General features: G+C 39.0%; 2 protein-coding genes across 5 annotated transcripts; both read right to left on the reverse strand.

Moving 5' to 3' along the window:
• Positions 1-614: 614 nt before the first annotated feature.
• Positions 615-5911, reverse strand: LOC116247779 (protein IQ-DOMAIN 32-like). 3 transcript variants are annotated; one of them, XM_031620091.2, is made up of 7 exons: positions 5682-5911; positions 3810-3939; positions 3604-3719; positions 3286-3513; positions 2903-2983; positions 1116-2808; positions 615-940 (listed from the first exon to the last, which is right to left on the reverse strand). In XM_031620091.2, exons 1-7 carry the CDS (start codon positions 5769-5771, stop codon positions 921-923), a joined length of 2358 nt encoding a protein of 785 aa, XP_031475951.1. In that variant the 5' UTR covers positions 5772-5911; the 3' UTR covers positions 615-920. The 3 variants fall into 3 exon arrangements, with proteins under 3 accessions (XP_031475951.1, XP_031475953.1, XP_031475950.1); XM_031620093.2 differs by having other exon boundaries at positions 3604-3680; positions 5682-5910; XM_031620090.2 differs by having other exon boundaries at positions 3604-3939.
• A 4281-nt stretch (positions 5912-10192) lies between these two features.
• On the reverse strand, positions 10193-22423 carry LOC116248671 (uncharacterized). Of its 2 annotated transcripts, none has more exons than XM_031621595.2 (16): positions 21888-22422; positions 20338-20399; positions 20206-20273; positions 19380-19501; positions 18075-18180; positions 17877-17928; positions 17672-17789; positions 17462-17492; positions 15637-15660; positions 15367-15491; positions 13936-14017; positions 13131-13253; positions 12951-13004; positions 12777-12846; positions 11403-11436; positions 10193-10679 (listed from the first exon to the last, which is right to left on the reverse strand). In XM_031621595.2, the coding sequence occupies exons 1-16, from the start codon at positions 22075-22077 to the stop codon at positions 10363-10365; spliced, it is 1578 nt and encodes a 525-aa protein (XP_031477455.1). In that variant the 5' UTR covers positions 22078-22422; the 3' UTR covers positions 10193-10362. The 2 variants fall into 2 exon arrangements, with proteins under 2 accessions (XP_031477455.1, XP_031477456.1); XM_031621596.2 differs by lacking the exon at positions 10193-10679 and adding an exon at positions 10868-11228 and having other exon boundaries at positions 21888-22423.
• Positions 22424-24050: the final 1627 nt, after the last annotated feature.

The raw sequence follows: 24050 nt of genomic DNA on the forward strand, positions 1-24050 counted from the left end.
TCCATCTAGTTCTGAAACCTTAATGACATGTTTTCACTCAAAACTCATCAATGGGTTAGGTTCATGTCGGCCAATTTAACTATCATGTTTCATTACTTAAAACTAATACAACATATTTCTATAATTATTTTATTAATATATTGATTAAATGGAGCTCCACATGGGCTGATATTCAGAAGTGGGCCTCTTCACAGAAAAGTAGAAACGAATATCAACAACGTAAAGTAAAAGGAATCGGATCAGGAAAGCATTGGATGAGTTCAGATGTGGGACAGTTAAAAAAATGGCACACAACGCGTTGCAACCTTATTCCGATATCCGAATGAACTCTTGTACCAACCTCCTCTCAACGTATTCAAACTATGGCACACAAACGTCTGCTGTGAAGGATTAGAGAACACGAGATTCCCATTGCAGAAGCAAATCACAGTGCATAAGATAAGAACGAGCTCAACCTGGTTCCTGCTTTGACAAAACTGAAATTACACACACACACAGAGCTGTATAGGCATGTGGAACCTTGCCTGCATGTGCGTGATAAGAAGATGGATTACATATCAGGTCTACAATAATGCTTCAGTTACAATCTCCGGTGCAAAGACAGAAATGCAGAATTAGAAAAACAAAGAAGTCAGTTATGCTTTTATTTCTCACAAACTCAAAACTTGATAACGGAAAATGCCAGGTAGCGACAAATATTGATGGTCCTCAACGCATGACAGGCAACTCCTAAACCAAACACGGTAGAAGGTTTATGACATAATTGAGATACAAAAGAACGGATTAGGAACCAATGAATACAAAGCAAGTAGAGATACAGCTGCCAACATTCTGTACACATAACCAGATCATAGCTATCCTCGTGAACCACAATAAAAAAATAGTTACATGATGCAACCTGAAACTCATGGTGATGAACGTCATCTTCGCCATTCTCTCTCTGGAAGAAGAGAAGAGACACAAGGATCAAACTAGTTTACAGTCAAAGAGGAATAAGAAACCTTCAACGAGGCCAAAATATATATTTTTTACAGAGGAATCCCAAGGGATGCCAGTGAGATGTGTACTTTGTAAAACTTTTGAAGTTTGAACAATTTCAGGTTTAGCACTAATACCTTTCGATGAAGGGCCACTGCTTCCCTTTGCACCAGTTTGTGCTTGTGATAAGGATTGTCGAATTCGTGGGGAGTCCTGCTTCCCATTACTGATCGGAAGAGAGAGTCTCTTATTCAGGTAACCATCCTTATCAAGAGCATCTGGACTAGATTTGGGAGAGAGGCTTGCAAGGGCTTTCGCCCTAGCAGATTCTGTGGCTTGCATGTAGTTAGGAAGAGAATTGCTCCTCTGTTCAACATCAATGTGGCCAGGTTTGACTAAGCCAAGTGAGTTTCTGCGCCTCTGAGCTTTAGGGCCCACAGTGTTTTGCTCCATTGGATTATGATTCTCACTGCAAGGTGATCCCTTGGTTACAGAAGAAGAGATTCTCTTGCTGATTGACTTATTACTATCTGCCCTGCTCTTGCGAGTGCCTGAAGATACCTGACTCGATGGTGTTCCCTGGGACTCCTGCACTGTTGCACGACTGGTTGGTGATCCTTCCTGAGAAAAACCACCCATCTGCCGTATGGTCCTCATGCCCAATTCACTATGGAAAACAGGATTCCCACTTTCTGCAGAGTCATTTTGCATTTGAGACATGGGTGAACCAGCAGAAGTCATGACAACAACCTTGGCCTCCTCCAGCACACTGGGTGACTTAGAAGTCGTAAGAGAATCTGCAACTGAGTGATTGCTCCTCAACTCATGCATAGCAGTTCCATGTTCTTCAGAGCATTTGTTATCTAAAGCTCCAACAACATGTCCCAGTTCTCCCCCTTCAGCTTCAGATATATCAGGAGAATCCAGAGTTGAAGATATAGAAATTTCAGTACCACATTCTGAAGTCCCCTTCTGAAATCTCTGGTTGCAAGATGCTGTGTCATCTGCTTGGCTAACCTCGATGGTTTTGACACACGAATTTCTGGGAGAGATAGCACCCAAACTTGGCCCTACCGGAACTCCATAGTTATTTGAAGTGCTCATCCTACCCAAAGCTGACATTGAGCTCAGCTCTTCAAATTTAGACTGAACAGCTGCAAATGCCGGATTCATGGACTTCCTGGCTACAAATACGCCTTTCTTTCCCTCAGCTTGCTGATATTGAGGGACTGATTCTTCCATGGAATGCATTGGCACATCTACTTCGGTCTTAGGTGGAGACGGGATAGACCCAATAATAGGTGGAGATGAAACAGGATCAGGAGCTGCAGGATGTGGAGCTGACTGAGGCTGGCTAGACAGAGAATCCAACATGGACTGAAAGGCTGTCCTTATATGCTCCGAACTTGTCGCTTTAAAATCAGAACCTTTTGCTGCAGCTTTAGGATGCTCTGAACTGCTTCTTGTATTGGTGTACTCACCTGAGACTTCAACGGAGTGGCAAGAGTGAAAGGTGAAACCACTTGCATCAATTGTGATTAGATCTTCATCTCCCTCAAGGTGGATCATGGAACCTTCATCTGATTTCTCATCCTTGGCCTTCAAAGATTCCAACCCATGGCTTATTGCAGTTCCATCACTTACATCTACTTCATCCACAAAATCAAGCTTCTCAGTTGTTTCCCAATGATCTGGCATGAACTGTGTGTCCCGTGATCCAGGATATCTCTTTGCAGATAATGTCATCCACCTCTCCAACCACCTCCAGCCTGAGCTTGGTTCCGTAGGATCACAGATTACAGGTTTTGACATTGATGTTGACTCCAAAATCTTCCAAAAGCAGATTAATTTTCAATCAAATTTGATAAAATTCACCATGGAAGGAAAAGGCATAGCTCAAGAATGCATGCATTTGCTGCATTACCTGACGTGCAAAAGCACTTCCAAACACTTTATCAGCAGGCCTACATAAGCTATTTGATTCCGCACGATATTCTTGATTCTCCTGAAGCAAACAGAGAAAAATAAGATACAATAAAAACAAAGAGCATAACTCTGTAAGACTGGATAAATGTAACATGTAAATCCACTACCAAATAAGAAAGTGAATTTGAACAATGGTGATAATTTTTCACAGATTTGTACCAACATAGGCCTGGACAACTGACACACAGCAAGCTTGAAAAATATGAGTAGCCATAGAAGATAACATGCTGCTAGGATCATGATACATCAGTCTCACTCTAAGGAGTTCCCCAGTATAACCCATTCCCAGCCATCATAACCATCAAATGTATGGTAACTTACCAGCTTGTTGACCCTTCTGCCATCCGTTCTGCGCATCTGATCTAATTTCTGTTGAATAGCTAAACCATCTACAGATGAACGCACATGATGACCCCGTACAAGAGCCTGCATTCTTATAATGGCCTGAACACACCGTAGGGCCCCTGCGGCTTGCCTGCGTACTAGATGGCCACGGGCAGCAGCCTGCAGCTTAATAACATTCTTGAGCTTGTTCAATTCCCCTCTAGCCTGAAAGGAACAGTCACAAGCTATCACACTGAAGTTCACGTAAAAAAACCATAAGGTATTGCCAAAAAAATAGTATCACTTAGAAAATACCAAGCATCCTCTGACAGCGGTCTGTATAACAATTACTACAGATTTTGGTACTCTGCTTGCAATGTCGCTAACATTTCCTGCAGAATCAGAGCAAGCAGCTATTGGTCTTAAAGCAACTGGTGACAAAGGGAAGATATCATCAGTCTCCCGAGGTATGGATATCTTTGCTAAGCCAGGTATATTTGCTTGTCCTGCAAAATCATTACCGCTGGGTTCTGGACTCTCCTTGTTGCCAGCAGATGGTGGCAAATCTGAGGGAACAGTGTTGGTAAGCACCCTATGTCTTGGAGATCGCTTCCTGAAACTCCATCTACGCTTATCCTGAGGTTCTTTCATCTGGAATAGGGAACAATGCATGATACATGAGTAAAAAACAAGAAACATAAAATAAAGAAACTTGTGATTTTTATACAGGAGCCTTTTGAAATAAAATCAAAGAGTATAATAGGGTAAGAAACCATGAAAGGTGGCTTCTTGATGCTGTAACATTTGGTTAAGTCGTGGTTCCATGCCTTTCATGCTACACCAGCATCATTAATGCCTATCCATATAGTGTGGCCTGTGTATGCATGTATATGTCTGTGTGAAAATGTGCATGTGCACAAAAACCCTTGAAAAATGGCTTCTTTGTGCTGGAGCATTTGGTCAAGTCATGTTCTTGACATACATATATTACCAACCATATTTTGATCATTTATGAAATTTTGTCAACTTATTTACTAATAGTGAGTATTGAATTCTAATAATTTGATTTCATAATACTTTAGAAAACAAATTTCCGGTGCACCAGTGGTCATATTTCATTCTGAATACACCTTCAGAGAAAATAGCAGAAACTTCTCAGCTACTGCTAGAATAGCTGCTGCATTCATCAGCCAGCCCTGAAGATTTCAAGGCTGAACCATCATAACAACATGCAGAACTGGAAGATCAACCCAGTATCAAATATAGAAGGTGACACCGATGTCGTTTAGCTTTTATTAGTAGAACCAGAAGGGTGTGGCATAAAAAGACATGCCAACACCCATACATGCACTCTGGGCACTTGGTCAAGTTGCATTGCATTAGACATTCCTTCTTGCAGGAACAAAACTTCGAATGCTTGTTCATCCTTCCAGTACACCAGCTAGGGGGCTAAGTGTGGTGACATACAGAAGCTAAATAGCTAAGATGACTACCATCAGCTCCTCAAACCTATCAACTAAATTATACAAATAAAGACCTGTCCAAAACCAAAAATTTAAGATCTCAAATTCTCAATATCATCGTGTAACAGTAACAACTCCACTACTATCCATGACCACCAATCCTTAGCAAAGTGGACGTCTCCACAAAGCAATTTTTAGCTTAGCACAAATATTTGAATGTCAATGACCAAATTTTGCATTACTTGTAGATAACTGACATAAATCTGAAATATATTAAACATGAACTAGCCTTGGTACAGTTGCTAGCACTTTTTGCACATAAAAGTGCTAGCAGATGGAAGTGCTTCATGTTTGCCCAATTGTTCACCATTTCCTGCTAAAAGAAGACAAGGAAATTATATACTATTATTTTGAGTCATGAATTGGTTGTACTATTACGGTTTTCCACAGGGATTTGAAGAATTTGTTCTTATGAAAAGGTTGTGGGTGGAGTATCACCACAATGAGGATCCAGAAAAAGTCAAGGAATATCTGTCTTCTATATGCTTGGATTCAATCAGAGTGAAGGATATCAAGAAGCACTAGTCGGAAAATTGGAAATAAGCCATGAAAAGTTTGTACTTCATAATGCAGCATCTAAATTTGTTCCACTTTAGTGGACAAATGAGTGCGTCCAAAGTCTGAGACCCACATAAGAAGAAGGAGAAGAAGAAGTCACGTTGGCAGTGAATCACTTATTCAATCAACAGGGAACAAGCACAGACAGGCAGACTCCAAATCCAAGCTATGTGCAGCATCAAAACCAGCTGATAAGAAGAGCTACCAATCGAGACATAAGCCGGGAAAGAAGGAAAAAGTGAAAAAAGCTTGGTGAATGCAATTCAAGAAAATCGAACAATGAAAAGGGTAGTGAGTCGGGGCGAAACTCACCTCCTCAACCCCTTCCACTTCATCGTTTTCTGGAGATCCCTTCCCGCACGCAACGAAACTCAAGCATGACGAACTACTCGACCTCCCCATTTCTCTCTCGCTTCTTCTTCTTCTTCTTCTCTTCCGTTCTATCTCCCTCTCCCTCGCTGCAACGGGGAAACCGAAGGAACTCGGAACTGCATCAACTGTTCAACCCGAACTGAATCCTCCCCTGACGTCCGGCGTCTATCGGTTTACCGCCCCTCGGCTCCACGCGACCTGTCGACTTCCTCGCGAAATGCCCAAAACACCCTCAGTTTCCTGTTGCTTTATAAAATCGGCCTTCTTTTGTCACCGTCACAATATTAATGCAAAAGATCATCGCTCAAGGCAGCAATACTATCAGCGGCAAGCCAAACTTTAAACTGAAAATAGCTGAATTAATAATTCAATTTATTTATTTATTTATTTATTTATGAATTTATAAATAGATCTTCCACATTAGGCTTGCACTTGCCTTTTGACTTATATGTAACTCTACCATTGTTTCTCCTTAACGATATGTTCACCAATACAAACAGACTCATTTCATCCCCGCAGTAGTATAATTTTATCTTTCATAATTTAGCAGATTAGCCTAATTCGCATGCATATATGACAAAATATTTCATTTAGAAATTAAAAAGCATGTCGAATATAAATGACTAATAACGAGATAGAAAAAGCAATGTCCACATATTTTCCAAAAATCTAATATAAACAATACATATTTTAAAACATTAGACCTAGTGTAACTAATTGGAAGGATACGCTGGTGAGAGAGCAAATAGGACATTATGTTTCTATATTGCAAAAGCACTATTCTTAAGTTCACCCACATGTGGACACGATTTTGAACCTAAAAAGTAGGGAGAAGAATCATAATTTCATCCACATCTTGATTTTGAACAAAAAAAAAAAAAAAAGGATGAAAGGGGCTTCGGCCTCCCACTCAGTTGGGATTCCCTCTTTTTAATTTTTTTTTGTAAAAAATAAAACTGTTTTTTTCAAAGGGATTCCCTCTTTTTTTAGAAAAAAAAAACGAAAACTGTTTTCTCAACGGATGAAGGGTATTAACGTAATTTAAGGAGAGACATCCCAACTCAAAGCGCCCGCCTATCGCCGACATCCCTCGGACGCTTCCTCGGCCAGAAGGTCTTACGTGGCGCATTGTCAGCGGTCGCAATCTCGTGGGCCCACCCGCCCTATCTCGTGTCTCTTGCGGGACAGCAGGGCCTCCCATTCGCGGGTCCCAAGCCTCGTAGATCCATGTGAACGGCTCAGATTCAAATTCATTTGAAAATGGATCCAGAAGCCGCCATTGGATTTTTAATCTTTATTGTAACTCCACCCGTTTTTAAAATATTGCTTTTTGATGCAAAGTATATAAATGCAAATTTGAAATCTACCAGGAAACGAAGGGAACCGTTACTTAAAAAAAATTATTGTTAGTACTTCTGTTGCATGGTACTTTACAAACGTTATTTAAATGTTTTGTTATTCAACAACATCCGATAGCAGGTTAATATGTATATGTGTACGTATGTGTGTTTTTTAGATGTGCCACACAACTAGAAATTAAAAATAATTACTAAATATAGTCGTTATATGAGTATTATCAATGGTTATTATAAGACGTGCATGGTGAGATATATTCATGATGCTTTTGGTACCATTTATAGTACTTCTAACAACCAATTTTTAGTTTCTAAGAACCCAGCAACATCTAGTATATACATATAAGAGAATTCTACGTTGTTGTGTGTTGAGTATTGTCGAATGGCTAAAAATTTAAAAATTGAAATGCCTCTTGTTTTTTGAAGTACCAAAGCAAAGTGTAAGACCATGTAGTTTTAACAGTTCAATAAATTTCCTACCTTCATAGTCGTACCAAAACATCAATTATTAGCCCCACATCACATGGGGCTTTAAAAAAAAATACTCCCTTTTGGAAGTCTTCTTCCCTTCAAAATTCAAAAAGTTTTAATTATCAGAGAACGCATCAAGCTCTAACAAAAATCAAAGTCCTTTTTTTCTTTTTCTTTTTTTTTGGGTAGGCTCCATTGTATAATTCCCTTAGTGCCGTTCAATAATGTAAGTTTTTGAGAATATCTTGCTCATGTGGGTTCCGCCCCGTTCATCTCTCCAACACCGCAGATAGCAGCATGTGCAATGAGACGCATGCCCAAAAAAAGCTGCTAAGCTGTCGCCGCCCATGAAGAATCATTTATTTTTACTTTCACCCCTTTATTTCCATGTTTCGACTCAACATATCTCTTGCTTTTATACCAAACATCTACATGTCTTGTCACATGGGCAGGGGTATGAATCTTGATTAGACATGAGTTTGCATCTCTCTTCTCTTGGATTAGTATATTTCATTTTCCTTGCACATTCTACTAGGGTGAAAAGACAACACAAGCTCTCTCTCTCTCTCCCTCTCTTTCTCTCTCTTTCACCGACACGCATGTATACGGAAAAGGATTTGGGACTCAAACAGCTCACATTTCTTAGCAAGTAGTACGATGCCCATCGTCTGGAACTGGACACCAGATGCATTAAAGCAATATAACTAACCTTTGTTAAATTATTTCCTTAGTAGTACAATTATTGATCTTACGCAACCTCTTTTGCCCATACACTAGTTTGAAGTAGAATCCTTATTGGGCTACATATGCTCATACCCAAATTGATTAGCATAATGAGCAATCCGCATCTGGCAAACCTCAAGTATTTTTAAATTTTAAACAACGAGCTGATTTCCAGTTACAGCAAAAGACTGCAAAGGAAAGAGCACTTGTCAGGGCCCAACCACGCGCTCTCTCCTTCTTAGGGCTACTCAGTGCAGGCTTCCTATGAGTTGAATTTTCCCCATCTCCCACCCAAGATTGCAGCCCAATGGGCCTTGGGTATGAAAACTTACCTTTCCAATTCTGGTCGCTAACGCTGCGACCAAACCCAAATCATACTCAAAGTCATCATCAATCCAGGCCACCCATTTTTACAAAGGGCAGACGATCACCTCAATGAAGATCAATAATGTTCTTGGCAGGGCCCCGCCACTTGTAAAGGTATCTTTGAATGGGATGAGTTTAGAGCAAAGATATGCGATCGCAGAAGCAACTTTCAGATTATATGACAGCAGTTTCTTCATAGCAATGAAGAAGACCTCTTTCATCTTCCCCAAGGCCTTTTTGTTACTTGACACAAACATTGGCTTCAACCTCAAATATGGCACTTGTAAATACAATTGACACCACCATTGCAAGATGGGCAATTCTGAGCAGCAAAAGAGCCCCTCTTCAGGGCGTACAACGAGAGTTAAGGTCTGACCGAGCAGTAGAGTTCAAAACCTTCAAGTAACATTCTAGTTCAATCTCAACATAATTTAGCAGGTCGGACTCATCCCAACTGGCCAATAAAAAAAGAAAGAGGCGATGTTGCAGAGGTTGTCACCTACCCGTCCAGGTGATGCCCCTCTGCAGAACCAAACCTACAGTCACATGTTTTGGCAAAGTGGTGGACTGCTGTCCACAGCTTTCCAAAGCACGTATGTTGACAGCTCGCCATGATACAGTACAGCAGGCTCCACCCGCATTTTGCCAGTAAATGTATGGTGCAGATGGTACCTGAAAAGATTATGATTCCACGAAAATGGTTCATTCCAATGTAGGCTAATTCTTTTTCATAACTGACCTGATTTTCTGCGCTAGCACTCACATCTAGCCCAGTCCAATCCTCCAGTAACCTGCTCGCTTATTTAAACCAGTTTAAAAGAAAAGTACATCCAACTGATTCCAGTTCAAATTTCATTCACAATATCAGGTCCCAACTCCTTGTGTAGGGCATTTTCACTTAACCCAGATTTGTGAACTTCTCATTCTTCAAAATCTCATGCATTTGACTATCAAGAAAAAATAAATTATACGAGAACAAGTGAGCTTGCAATAATCTGTGCTGACATATTCACATTTGCTCTAGATAAAAATTTTATGCAAAGGCAAGTTTAACACAGGCATTCAGGCATGAACCCATTTGCTAATCTAGGAAAAACACAGGTTTGCAAAGTTTCACAGCAAGAGATATAAGCAAACACACCATTAAGATTATAGCCTGTACCCAATGGCATAATAATCATCATCTGCCATGAGACCACCAAAGAGCAAACCCATCTAGAGGAAGGAATTCATTATCTAAGATAAAGCAAGCTGATGTAGCAATTACCCAAGGCTCAAGTCAAGATATTTGCAGTGCCCAACCCTGCACTCAACTAGGAAATACAGGTCTAGAAGACATTTAAAAGATTACTCGAAGTCAACAGGTTAGACTACATAATACGTTCCAGGGTTAACCTGGATTAAGAGAACCAACAGCACCAAAACAGCTACATTTCCACAATCCAATCAAGGAACAAATGGTAGGGACAAATTGAAGTACAAGATACTGTGAAATAAGACACAAGAAGACATGCAAACACAAAATGAAAAATCGAGTGAAGACAAAGGAATAAATTACATTAGATAAATTCCAATAAATGACCAAATGCAGTAGCATCTTGATGCAAAAATAACCAAAATGAGAAAATAAAAAGAGGATGAAGAAAAAGAGAATGCTAGCAGTAAGATCAAAGTAATTAAAAAACTACATTCGGCTTACAGGGCCATCACTTTCTGGCCCTACCTCTCTTGGCAGATCTACCATGACCCTGGCTTCGCCCAGAGCTTTTCTTCTCGACTGAAGCCTTTGATGGAGTCCTTCCACGCCCTCGACTTGAAGTGTTACCCCGGCGTGACTTCTTTGCCTTGCCATCAACTGAGCCATTCTCATCATCACTGGCACCATCATTACTTTCCTCATCTTCAGCATCTGAATCATCTTTGGCCTTCTCCCGTTTCTTGGACTTGCCAGCAGTGCTTGCAAGAGCCTTTTTAGCAGTTTTTTTGGTTGACAGTTCTTTGCTTGCAATTGTTTCAGCTTCAGCTGCGCAAAAGTCAAGAGATCAACATTCCAACAGAAGTCAGCTAACAGCTCAATCTTAATTTGATTTCCAGGAAGCAAACAACACGCTTCAAGAGAGCAGCACAACACTACAATTGTTATTTCCTGACACTTATACAAAAAGGCATTCGCTCATGGTTGCATGAATAGGTTTTCTTGTTAAAAGCAAATAAGGACAACATATTTTATTATTTTACTGTACTCATATGGTTCAATACAAAAGATTTCCAGGCATCCAGCAATAATTACATTGCTTTGGTAATTTCCATATAAAATCAAGACTGTCCTCCAGCTCCAAGCATGGACAACTTCCACCTGAACTGACTGATTTTCCATATTTGGTGCCCGAGCTCACCACCAACTGAAGCTCCCACAGTCAACCATGGAAATAAGGCTCAGGTTCTACCCGTGGAATACAATTGTCATAACCAAAATGAGATACTGATTAGCAAGCTCCAGATAAATCATGGTTTAGGACGAGCTGCCTTCAGACAGAAAAGCCCACGAAAAGACTATAATGTCCAAGGGCTCCTGTATATTTAAACAGAGTTTTTGACAGTTAAAATCAATGGAAACATTCTCCATGTGTAAGAAGTTAGAACTTCAAATCAATTGCTGAATGTATTGTGCATAAAATCACATTTTCAATTTTGAGACAATCTACAAGAAAGTTTTGATGAAAGCAGATGCAATAGAGTAGTTTACCTTCGCTGGGTGTCTCACCATCGTAAATTTCCAGCTGCAACAACAGAAGCATAAGGACTAGTCACACACAAAACCTAGCTAAAATTCAAGATGCCAGCGGGACCAGGAGCAAGAACACAATCTATTGGGTAATTCCACAAAAGAATTGTAAGGAATTCTAAATCGAGTATCAGAAATCATTTATTATTCAAGACAGCAGTTTACACTTCCGATACCACCCCAGATATTCATTAGGAAACACTACTAGAAGAGTACTAGTAATTTGCTGCATGCATGACACAGTAAAAAGGGAATTTGACACAAAATTAAAATAAGTATTTTCTTGCGAACCCCATATTCCATTCATGCACATCACAAACATGGGAGTAAGCCTCTAAGAAGCACCTCTGAGCCCCTGCCACTTATTAGATCAATGTTCGCCTGCACCCCTTTCAGTGTTCCAGTGCTCTTAACACATCCAGCAGTTCCGTGGTTTTAAGTGTTAACCATTTTTTTCAAAATCTAATTACATGAATGGATGTTGTCAACATATCTAGGGAAAAAAAACATGAAATTGGATGTCTAGGCCCAAAAAGCTAAAACTATTATCTAAGTCCATATAGAGTTTGATCTGCATGCGGAATTTTCTAGATGTGTCATTTTTTACAATCCACATCCATCTGTATGGTTGGATTTGCAAAAATAACTACAAGAGGAAAAAAATGGCCTGAGCGACCAAGATGCATCATAGGTTATAACATCCACCATCACCCCTTTCAGTACTCAAGTGCTCTTAGTCCACGAGAACTCCAGTGCCTTTAACCATCTCTTCAGAATCTAATCACATAAATGGATGCAGAATATCATAATATCTAGGAACAAAGCAAAAGGTAAAATTGGATCACTAGCCTGGTTTTACATGCCTAAAAAGCTAAGACCATCAACTTAAAATCCTCGCAGAATTTGATCTACAAATTGGATTTTCACCACATATAGTTCTCAACATTCCGCATCCATCTGTATGATTAGATTTGTAAAAAAAACATATATAATGAAAAAAAAGACCAGAGCAACCAAGATGACTCATAGAAGTACAGGACAGAACTCACCCGTCCATGTATAGGTAGTGAAAATGTTGACAACCAAAAACTGTCACAAGTACATAAGGAAAAATTCCATAATCTTTCTGATTTTGCCATGAAATTGAACACTTTTCAAATGTATCACATGAAAGGTTGAAGGAGGTCCACGAAGAAGGCAAACTCTTTGATGTTACCTAGAGGACTAACTGGGACCAAGGAGGAGAAGACAAAATCTAAAACGCATGAATCATGATCAGCATAACTGGCCAATATAACAGAGAAAATAAATAAGTAAATGAAAACTGTAAGTTACCTGATCCAACCGATCTGCAACATTTTCTCTATCTACTACAATCAAAGAATGACCCATGCCACAAGCAACACTGTGTCCAAAATCGAAAATGAGTGAAACAGTGTAGTAGTAAAAAATTGATCTACAAGCTGCCCTAGCAAGGGGTGAAAGAAGAAATTAAACAGTGATTCTTACTCAATAACATGCATTCCCTCTAAAATGTCAACCTTCTTGGGGTTTGCAGAGGATCTATAGATAAAAATAACACGATTACAAATAGATTCAGGAAATCCTGCTCATGTAAAAGCTTCAGCAGAATTCAAGAAGAGAAAAAAAAAAAACAGAAATGCATTGTGAGTTTGCAGTAACCCATACTTTTGGCCCATTGGTCCATAACCCAGCTCCCCAGATTGGGCATTTCCCCAACTTATGCAGGATTCATCAGCACCACAAAAGTGGTGCAGGTTTCCCGAGTCCATGCAGCGAATGTTCCAGCCGCTGCAAAAAATGATGATGAATTAGGCTTTATAAACAATCTATGGAAAACAGAATTCCATAAAAGAAATGCAAGAGAAGAAATGAAGACAAAACAAATTCAAGCAGCAAACTTTGATCACCATCACATAGGTGACAGGATCAATTCAATAGACATCAACTTCTTCATTTTTATAATATGACCAATTCCTCTGAAAAACCAAAATCTCAACAGACATTGTGCCACTGAAAGCATGAGATGTGATCACCAACTCCCCACATAGGCTCTGCTGGCAGCAATGAAAGTCCATGGACATTTAAAGTTTAAACATTTTATACGTTTGAACATGTGACTTTGTGCGTCTCTGTGTGTGTCTGTGTGTGTGTGAAATAGAGAAAGAGAGAGTACTTTTTGAATAAGGAAATAACACGTTATTTTCTAGACACACTTGAGAACACCAGTCCAAAGGCAAGCTTGATCCTATTATAAAGGCATAAGCCTCTCTTAGTCAGAAATGTGAATGTCCACAGCAATTGAGCATATAACTCCAACGAAAGCAGGGCAATGAGGAAAAAAATATAAACCGCTAAGCAGCACAGTATGCAAAAGGCATAACCTCCAAAACTACAACTTTCATTAAATTGTACAACTACATAAAATGTACAACTATATAAAGTAAATAGCAAAAAAAATGTTTGAAATAACCTCAGGTCCATAAGAGGCTTGGGATACATCCACTCATCACCAGTAACCTTCAGCTTGCCCCACATGTACAACTGCCCTCCACCTAAAAGTGCATATTTATCAGCAAATATCAGGGGCAAGAAAAAAAAAATTTGACTAGTATGTGATGGAATGCATAAGTTTTTTTTTTTTTTGCACTCGCCTTATGATAGAACAGAAAGAAACTTCTTTCATGATGCTATCTAACCAGTATAAATGTTTCTAGGTCATTACAGGATAGAAGGTTGTGCCCATGCAAATAAAGAAAAACAATAGCAGGCCATTTCTCATACTTGTTGACTTTCTAATCTATTCTTATTATTTTCCTTTTCCTATTCGCTTTAGATGGGCTGCAATATAGGTAGTGTTCTTTCAACAGTAATGTGCATACATATGTAAGTGGTTCAGCAAACCCAAACCCTCAATAGTCAATATAACTCAACCAGCCAAAATTTGTATCTTTGACACCATTCAACTGCATACGTGTGACTTAGCACAAGAAACCATCAATGCACTTGTTACAGAAATAACTACCTTGATAGATAAAATGCATTCTAGCAAGGTTCATGAACGACACACAATAGCTGTCCACAAAATTATGAATTATACTTCAGTGACGAGCAAAATTAATTTTTAAGAGGTTGATCAGAATTCAGCTACACAAATCAATGCTTACGTCATTTAGTTTGAAGTTTTGAACAGTAAAATTTCTCAGTCGATTAGAAACTAGTATCTTTCACATAGACCATTTTGAGGCCAACTGCAGTTCAACTTCATAAAAGCAAGGAGATCACAAGCATAAAGGATTTGCTTGGGATCGAGTACTGAACCAACAAAGCCAGGCCAGGCCAGGTTCGACCTTGTTTTGCCCTAGATTTGATGGATTCAATAAAAAAGGGAAACAACCTTGAAATGAGAAAAGGTCTCAAATAAATAGCATATACAGAAAATAGATATTGTTTGACAGAAGTAACCATGCAGAAAACCCAGGCATTTCAACACTCTATATTAACAAAAATATGTCATCATCCTTTACCTTATACATCAAGTTCAACTTGACAAGTTCTGGCAACACGTCAAACATGAACAACAAAAGACATTTGAACACATGGAACACGATAGTGCCATTAAATTGCTTGCACCTAGAAACCTTTATAGTCAATCAACCTAAATCAGCATAACAACTCAATTGAAATGTCATGGCATATGAATCAGCAATTCAGCACAAAGTAGCACATTATGAATAATTGTATGAGATCAGTAGTGTCTGTCCCATGGAAAGCATAACAAAAATATACAAGCAACAGATAAAGAGCAAAATAGAAACACTGAAACATAAAATGGAATATGAAACAAACTGAGAAACATGCTACAGATTCAAATGTTGGCAAAATATGCATTGTAAAAGCATACCAGCAGTACATGCAGAATTAGCAGCACCAGCTGAAACAACAGCATTGGGAGGTAGTACATTCTGTCTTTGAAAAGTTTCAACAAGGCGAGGAATCCATTCATCCTTCGGCTCCCTGTGTCCCAACCTGCAAACAAGAAGAAAGTTGAAGGGAAAAAATGAACGAGCAAAGAGGAAAGTAGCAAGAGAAGTTTGAGGGCGAAACTGCCAGACGAAAAAACTACTACTTATGAATGGTGAAAAATTTTGAAAAACCGCAATTTAAGACATACCTTCCATATCCACCGAATCCCCACCTGCGACAGGAAAATACCACATTAAGAAAATCGGATGAGGAATGAAAAACATTAAATTGGTGATAGCAAACAGGTCTGACTCAAGACAGTTCCAAATCTACGAAAATTGGCTTAACCAGATTCAATTAATTGTTTCAAATTTGAATTCAGGTAGTATTAAATATTTAAATCTCAACTCCTTCTCTGTCTAAAATGCGCCCAAATCCAATTATGCATTACCCTGACTTGAAGTCATTGCACAAAGTACATAAAAGAACTAACGCCAAGACATTACATTTACAACATAAAATAATAAGCAATACTAGTATTTTTTTGTGTATAAGGACACTGAAGATGCTACACCTCCTACTTAAATTTAAGGAAGCATCCTTTTCACATGATCACTGTCATTGGAATCAAATATAGTCCTTAACCAAATCCGATTCAAATCCAAGTGGATAAAAACCAAAATCTGCTCCCAATTTATAGTTGAACCTACAATTGCCAGAGTGGAAAGAGAAAACAAAACTAGTACAGGATCAAAACCTAGAAGCAGTCATCTCAACATCTTGAATGATCCAGGATGCAGAAAACAACTAGAAATCAACATGGAGAACAGTTCAAGAAGTGAGGTTAAAATGCTAGATTATGTAAAATAGTGAAGAATTGATATAATAAGAGAACCTTTTAAAGTTTTAACCAACGAAGGGCAAAATTTCAGAAATGATATCCCAGACCAATTTAAAGTAAAATGACATGACAACTGGGTAACTGGGATTTCCAAAGATTAGGAACTGGTTTCAAGTTTAGCAATTAATATTCTTGATGAATTTCAGTTCTTGCCACCTGGAAACTTGGATTATGTATGATGTGGCCTATTTAAGGAAGCTGCATCCAATCCTAGAAACTGTTTCATTCTTCTTTCACTTTTGATACTAAAAATGTTGCATCCACACTCACATACCCATGCAGCATTAGACACAGATACAAATATGTGCATAGGATCCATTTTTATAGGAAAGTGGATTTCATAGGATTTACTTCTATTGGACCAAATTTTAGGCCATTGAAAAAATAATAGATGGACTTTTTTATGGACTTATACCATCAGCTGTGTGCATTGTTGATTATTTAGTAGAAAACAAGTACTAGACTTGCCAGCCTTTTTATGCAAATCTATTGCTTTTTAAAAGGTGAAAAATCAGGGTTCTTTTTCCGATGCATCTTTTGGGGGATTATGCACATGCACCCTTCATTTCTTCAAAAAATGAGTGCCAACAAAGGCACTCCCCAGTGGCAACTACATAACATAGTGAAAGTTTGTACTTAGTCTTAAGTGATTTCAGTAATCACGGTCAGATATGCAATTGGCTTACCAAGCCCATTAGCCCAACATATTGAGTTTGAATCAGTTGGATATATGACAAAAACTTGAAAGATTGACATCCCCAAATTGGGTGCTTTTTTTGTTAGTTTATCTAGCATAGACAGCCATTAAAACAAGAATTAACAACTTAACGTGATGGCTGAGAAAAACAAGAAAAAACGTGTTCAGCAAAGAAATGCAGTTTGGGAAGATAAGCTCCATCTTTACACCAAAAAAGAAGAACTAATAACAAGAAAAAAAAAGGTTGCAAGACAACCAAGCAATAATAGAATCCAAATAGAACCTAACCCATGATAAGTCAGGCAAAGCCACATGAATGTCAGACACCACAAACATTTTCAACAAATCAATGTCAACACAAGAATTTCCAAGAAGTTGCACAAAACTGTATTCCATAAAATGGAAAAAGAAAAGATACAGGCAAGAAGTACTTACGTGTAAACACAGCCATTTGAATCAACTGCAACTGCATAGACACCAAGCAGTACCATCACAACAGTTAGCAAAGGGCACCAAGGAAAAACAGAAAAGGACAAAAAGATGCCCTACTGACCATCAGGACTAGAAACAATGGTGTACCAAAAATAAATACGCGAAATAGATAAGGTCAAGCAAAAAGACCACATTTTATTGCTAAATAGCAACCTGTGTGATTTGTCCCACATGCAACTTTTACAATGGTTTTCTGAGCAAGTGAAGCTATAGCTCGTGGACGAGGCTGTGGTTCATAAGCAAGTCTAACTGATGCATCCTTCAAATTGTACTGCAAACAAGTGTGACGTTTGCTGCAGACTATTCAGTCAAGTCATGGAAAGACATATTCAAGAATTGAAGCACATGTTTCACACACCTCATTGTCAGTCCCATGGCCAAGCTGTCCATACTGAGGAAGGCCAGCAGTTCTACAAATAAATAAGAATTCCACGTCAGAAACAAGAGGAACAATTTGGAAATGAATCTGGAACTTTGCATCATATGAATATCATTCAGCAGCTAAATAATACACTAACAAATTAGCAAGTCAGGATGTCAGATCAGCAAACCATACAGTATGGTTGATCCTTGAATTGAAGAAAGCCACACTGTGAAGTCAGCCCCACAAACAGCATTTGTCACTTGAGAAGCAAGACAGCGAACAGGAGACGTCTCAATTTCTGGGAATAAATCAAGACATAAAAAGTGTCAATTTCACAACAAAACAGATGAACCAAAAACAGAAGAGTATATAGACAATTATCTCATAAAAAGAATAATCATTTCAACTCTGAACAACCATTGAAATCAGAAAACATGAACACTACTCCCAGCCTTACCATTCATTTACATAAATATGAATTAGGATCTTTAAATAAGCAAAATCACCTTCTTCAAATATTAAAGATAAAAAAAACGCATGATAACATCATTAAGCAAAAGAAGAGGCTCTATATGGTACTATTCCTCAGACACAGAAAATACAACAATCATTTTAAGGGGAAAATGGATGGGACATTCGAAATAATGTCCACAAAAAGTCTGTTGAACGTTTGAAATGCAGAATCTAAGAGTAGAAACTACTTCACGAACATTTTAGAAGGTATAATGTCAGCATAGCATTAGAACAAAATAAAGTTAGAAACAGAAGGAAATGCTAATCCAAGAAGCAACAAGCACACACATAAAGAAAGTAGAAAAAATATAGATATATAGCCATGAAATGGGAGAAAAGGAGGAAACAGGACCACCACATAGGGTGTATAACCAAATATCACACTGGACAGGAAAGAAAGTTGATATCAGTAGGAAGAATACATATGGAAAACCAAATCTTACAGACATTGATGATCTGGGTAGCTAAAAATGACATTCTAAACTAAAGGACATGCCTCATTACATTTTATGTCTCATTACATTTTACTGGGAAAGAAAAATGAGCAACCACAGATAGACACTAAAATACATAAGATTAGTCTTGTAAAAACCAGATAAAAATAATAGGGCAAAGATTGAAACAAAAAAATGGAAAAGAAAAAAGGGCAGTGCAAGAATAGGAATGGAGGAACACATAACAGTAACAAGTTACATAGTGAACATGTGACAGTGATTAGGCAAGTTCCAGGTTGTGTTTTCCAGCTTTCCAGATAAAAAACACATTACATAACAATCATGCGACAGTGATGACGCAATTATTATGCAACATTTTACTTCCAATGGTTCATTTTCAAGCAAAATAATAACATAAAACAACACTTCTCATGGTTCTCCATAACATGTACGGAAGGCTGGAAGGAAAACTTGTTGCAGTAAATGATGTAATCTTGTGTATCGGTGAAAAAATGCAATAAGTGGGAGCAATATTTCGGATTTAACTAACCATTTTTTGTGGAACCTGACCCTAATTGCCCATGCTTATTCCAACCAAAAGAAAATGAATCGCCATGTTCAGTGACCACCACAGTATGGTTCCTCCCAGCACCAGCTTTAATAATTTTATATCTGCATCAACAACAATCTCATCAAACTATCTTCAGGTATTAGTGGAAAAATAAGAAGTTAAATTAAGTTCAGTATAAAAGCAGCCTGGAATATTTAAGATTGACAAAAGGTGCCCACATAGGCATACATCAACATGAATTTGAAACCACTTCAACACCGATGAAGATATCCTACATTTGTACTCTTCAACTTCTATTCAGAATGTTGAATATCAGAAACAAAAAAAAACCATAAAAACCATGCTTGTCTGCTGACTCTGGTCTATAATTTACGCAAACTTAGTTATTACATATAAAAGAAATCTAATTTTAGAAAAAACATAACTTTATTAGGATAATGCAATCAAAGAAACCAAACACCAACCTGCTGAATATCCAAGTCCTGACTACTGCAAACATGAAACATCTTGACTACTCTTTCTAACCATTTGTTCATTAAATGCTAAAGAGAGTATTCAATCAAGAAAGAGATAGGCAGAGGAGAACAGTAAATGGAGAAATACTGATATCCAAGCAAAGATGTGCCATATTTGCAGTAACAGGATCCAATTTCCTTCTAACTCAACATCCCATCAGTTCAGAAAATTTCCTCCTAGTACTGCCTTAAGGTGGAAAACAGTCTACCATATCAACCCAAAAATTACTTAAAAACTTTAGACAATACATCAGCAGGATAGACCACATGAAGGAGTGTAAATAACTTACTTAGAAAGTTCAGATACTACAGTGGGCCTATCACGCTGAATGAGATCCCCATGCCCCAACTGTCCCTTCTGCAAAGCAAAGACTTTAAGGATTCTAGAGAAACCAATAAATAAAATACAGTAGTGGATGTACCTCATTCCTGCCCCATGTGTAACAACGTCCATGGACATCCAAAGCAACACAGTGACAGGAAGCTGAAAAGCAAAAACAAGAAAACATAGGAAGACAATCAGACAACTTATTGTTTAGGTACCACAAAGTGACATGATCAATAGTCCAACAAGTGATGGCACGTCAGAGACATAGATAGATAAGTAGATGCATAGAGAAAGGGAGATACTGGTTTCACAATCTACATGCAGATCAAAGGCATAGTCTACTCAAACCGTAACCAGCAACCAATATCCACTACAGATATTCAAAGCACATTGTTAATTTAGGGGTGATTTTTCTGCTCTGATTGGAAAAAGGGTCAACCACATTTTGAAAAGCATTCTGAATCTCTGATAATCTAAATTTGAGAAGCAAAAGTAAATCTTCTAGACCAAATACGTCACCATTCATTTACTAAAACTAGTGTGTTGGCCTAAAGCGTTTCAACCAAAAGAATTCTTTTTCAACATCAAGCTTTACAGTGATAATTTCCATGAATTTTTAGATCACTATAGAAGTAAATCGACCAATAAAAAGGGTGTTATATATAACATCTTTCTGAAAATTGAGTTATATAGAGTACATCTGCAAGCTCACATGAAATAATACAGTACAAGTATGAGATGTGACTATGTAAACCATGCATTCTTAAAACCAGGGACAGAAACAGAAACCTTTTTAGTCACTATTTAATTGACAACATCTAAGCATTTAATGAGGTATTATAATTAATAAGATTAGCCATAAGGTATCGTGTTCACTGCTATCTTGGATGTCCCGTCCAGTACCCTAGGCCGATATATGTATTTTCAAGTCGTTAGTAAAGCTTAGACCTGCTCGATTCAAACGTGGAAATGTACTCTATTGGGGAGAAGCACCTATTGTATTTTGGAAACATTTTTCATGTTTACATGTGCTGGAGAATGGAAAATCACAGCCTACATCAGGCTTAATTCTGGACTGCGTTTTCCCATCAAGAAGGATTAGATGGAAAAGAACATCTCTTAAATGGCATCTAAATGTTTCAATGAACCAAAACAACACCGTACGAAATCGTTTCCTTATAAAGACACGAGTGCATGGTCGTGGACGTGCCTCTGTGTGTATGTTTGTTGGTGGGTGGGGTGCGGAGGGTCAATGAGTGTATGGTGCTTTTCTTTTTTTTGTTGAATTTATATGTGGATTTACATTTATTTTATTCATTTGTTTACATACTTATCTATTTATGTTTACACATACATACACAGAGAAATGGGGTATATGTGTGTTTATAAAAGTAAATAGATAAATATATAACCAAATAAATGTGTATTTAATTAATATAAATATATATCTGTTTTATAAATGTAAATAGGTTAAGATGTAACAAAATAAATGTGTATTTATATAAATATAAATAGACATATACATAACCATATGTCTGTGTAGCTCTCTCTCTCTCTCTCATCCACATTTCGTCCAACGTTCTTCTATCAGCAGTACGAAGATGAAGGCAGCGATGGTAGCAACTCAAAACGGGGAAGACTCACCGCATCCGGACGCAACGAAGCAAATGTTGACCCCGAGCAACGGCCTGAGCCTCGTTGGCGACACCAGGTTCGCGGAGCTGGTGGCGTCCTTCTTCCGGCCCATCGCGTCCCAATTCGTACCCCCGCAGAAGAGGAGCTCCCCGCTCTTGACCACCTCCACCTCCCGCTGCTTCGCCTCCTCCTCCGCCATTTCGAGCCTATCCGACTGCTATCGCCGGAAAACCGCCGGCCGGCCGGTGATCAGACCCTAGACCTAAAAATCTGTCGAAGAAAACGAAAACCCTCTTCCCCTCTTTTTCTTCCCCTTGCTCCCACTATTTCCGAGGGGCGGCAGGTCCTTTCCCCCAAAACGAAGACAAAATAAAGGGGGAAAGGAAATCGGCAACAAAAGGGAGAATAGTAAATGAGGAAGCAACGGATTTAGGGATTCGCCTTTTCTTCATTTTTTCCCCTTCGTTGCTTCACCTTTTTTGGAGCGAGCGGCGTAATTAAGTTCCCCCTGAATTTTCTTTTCTTTTCGTTTCTTTCTTTTTTTAGGGCAACACAAACGACCTCACCTCAAAAAGAAAACAATTGGAGTTGGTGTTCCCGCGGTTCAGAGGGCGAAAAATTAAAATCGAGTGATTTGACCGGAATGCCCCTCGTCCTTTGCGCGCGAGGGTCGGGCTTGCATGGATTTTCAGGTCCGCACTCTCCCAGGTAACCAGATCTTCCTTTCTTTTCCCCCGGATCCAGATCCAGATCCAGTTAAAACTTATTCGTCAATACTCCTTTGTTAGCTAGATCTTATTGTCTCTAAGTTGGTACTTTTAATCTTGTTTGGCCACATAAATGTGATGTATGAAAAAGTATGTGTTTTCAAATCAATACATTTATGGTGCTTAGCGACCACTTGTTTTAAATGTTATAAAATCCTGCATACATGTCAGATTGCAACTGCTCAATTATTTATTCTTGTACCTCATAACGAGCTGCTGAATCATCGGACCACATGGTGTCAGGTGCCTTGATTCATAATCGAAACATGAACAGGATTCGGATCCAATATAGACCCATTGTGGCATGACAGACTTCTATTTCAACTTTGTGCTGTGGTGACGGATCTGGGCAAGGGAAGAGGTTTGGAAGACTTTATTTGACTCCCCAAAGGGTATAACGACAATCTACTTCAGTGTTTCGGTCCACATAAAGGTTCAAGTGCAAGCCAATCCAAATCCATAACTTCCGCCGGCATCTCCGTGACAGACTTTAAAGTATCCGTTCACTATGCCATTTCAAGACGAACATTAGAAACTAAAGTCCCGGGTTTAGATCTGAGAACCGAAGAGATCCGATCCATTTGCACCAACCGTAGAGTTCGCCATGTGGCGCCGAGCAGTACTATTCGCAAGAAAATACGACGCGAGGTTATTTTTGTAACTCTACGCGACACATGAATTCAAAGCCATAAGGGCCGTTGGATGGAGGCGGGATGGTTCTGCATCGACGGCCACCCGTCGTCGGTGTTTGAATCGTGTTGCCGGATCCCGCCAACCACGCGGGCCGCACCTCGCTTTGGGTCCGTAACGGTGCGCTCTTTAACCGTCCCCCCGTTTGGTCTTGTGGGTCCCACTTAAGGGTGGGGTCAGCTTCACGAAGACGACGATTGGTGCCCTGTCAGTTTCCCGGACTCCACGGATATGGACCACTACGAGTCAACGCCCGTTTCCTCAGGTGCTTGACTTAGGGAACTTGAGGAGGAAGAATCCAAAAGAACGGGTCGGCAACCATCTGGGTCTAATCATATGGATTTAGATAGGTCCGAATCCAAGTCCACATGGCCCTGGACCCGGCTCAACTACGACGCTACAAGGACAAGGCCAAGCAAAATCGCGTGGAGTAAAGTAGGAGGGCTTGATCCAGGATCATCGTTATCAACGGGTTTTCAGAGAAACCTCTTTATCATTTGCCGTCACCTATGATAAATTCCAGTTCTGAGTTAGAATCCGTTCCATTTTGATTTCTGACCCGATCAACAATTAGCAATTTGGGTTTTGGCTAAGATTGGGCCTAACTATGCTCTAAAGTCTTAACTTTGGATTTTGTAACCACAGGCCTGCTTACCGAGTATGAATGTTGCTAATCAAACGCTACATCGTTTACAAACCTAGCAAACCATTTTGA

This window comes from Nymphaea colorata, chromosome 2, assembly GCF_008831285.2.
Source record: "Nymphaea colorata isolate Beijing-Zhang1983 chromosome 2, ASM883128v2, whole genome shotgun sequence".
In the NCBI taxonomy this organism is placed as follows: Eukaryota; Viridiplantae; Streptophyta; class Magnoliopsida; order Nymphaeales; family Nymphaeaceae; genus Nymphaea; species Nymphaea colorata.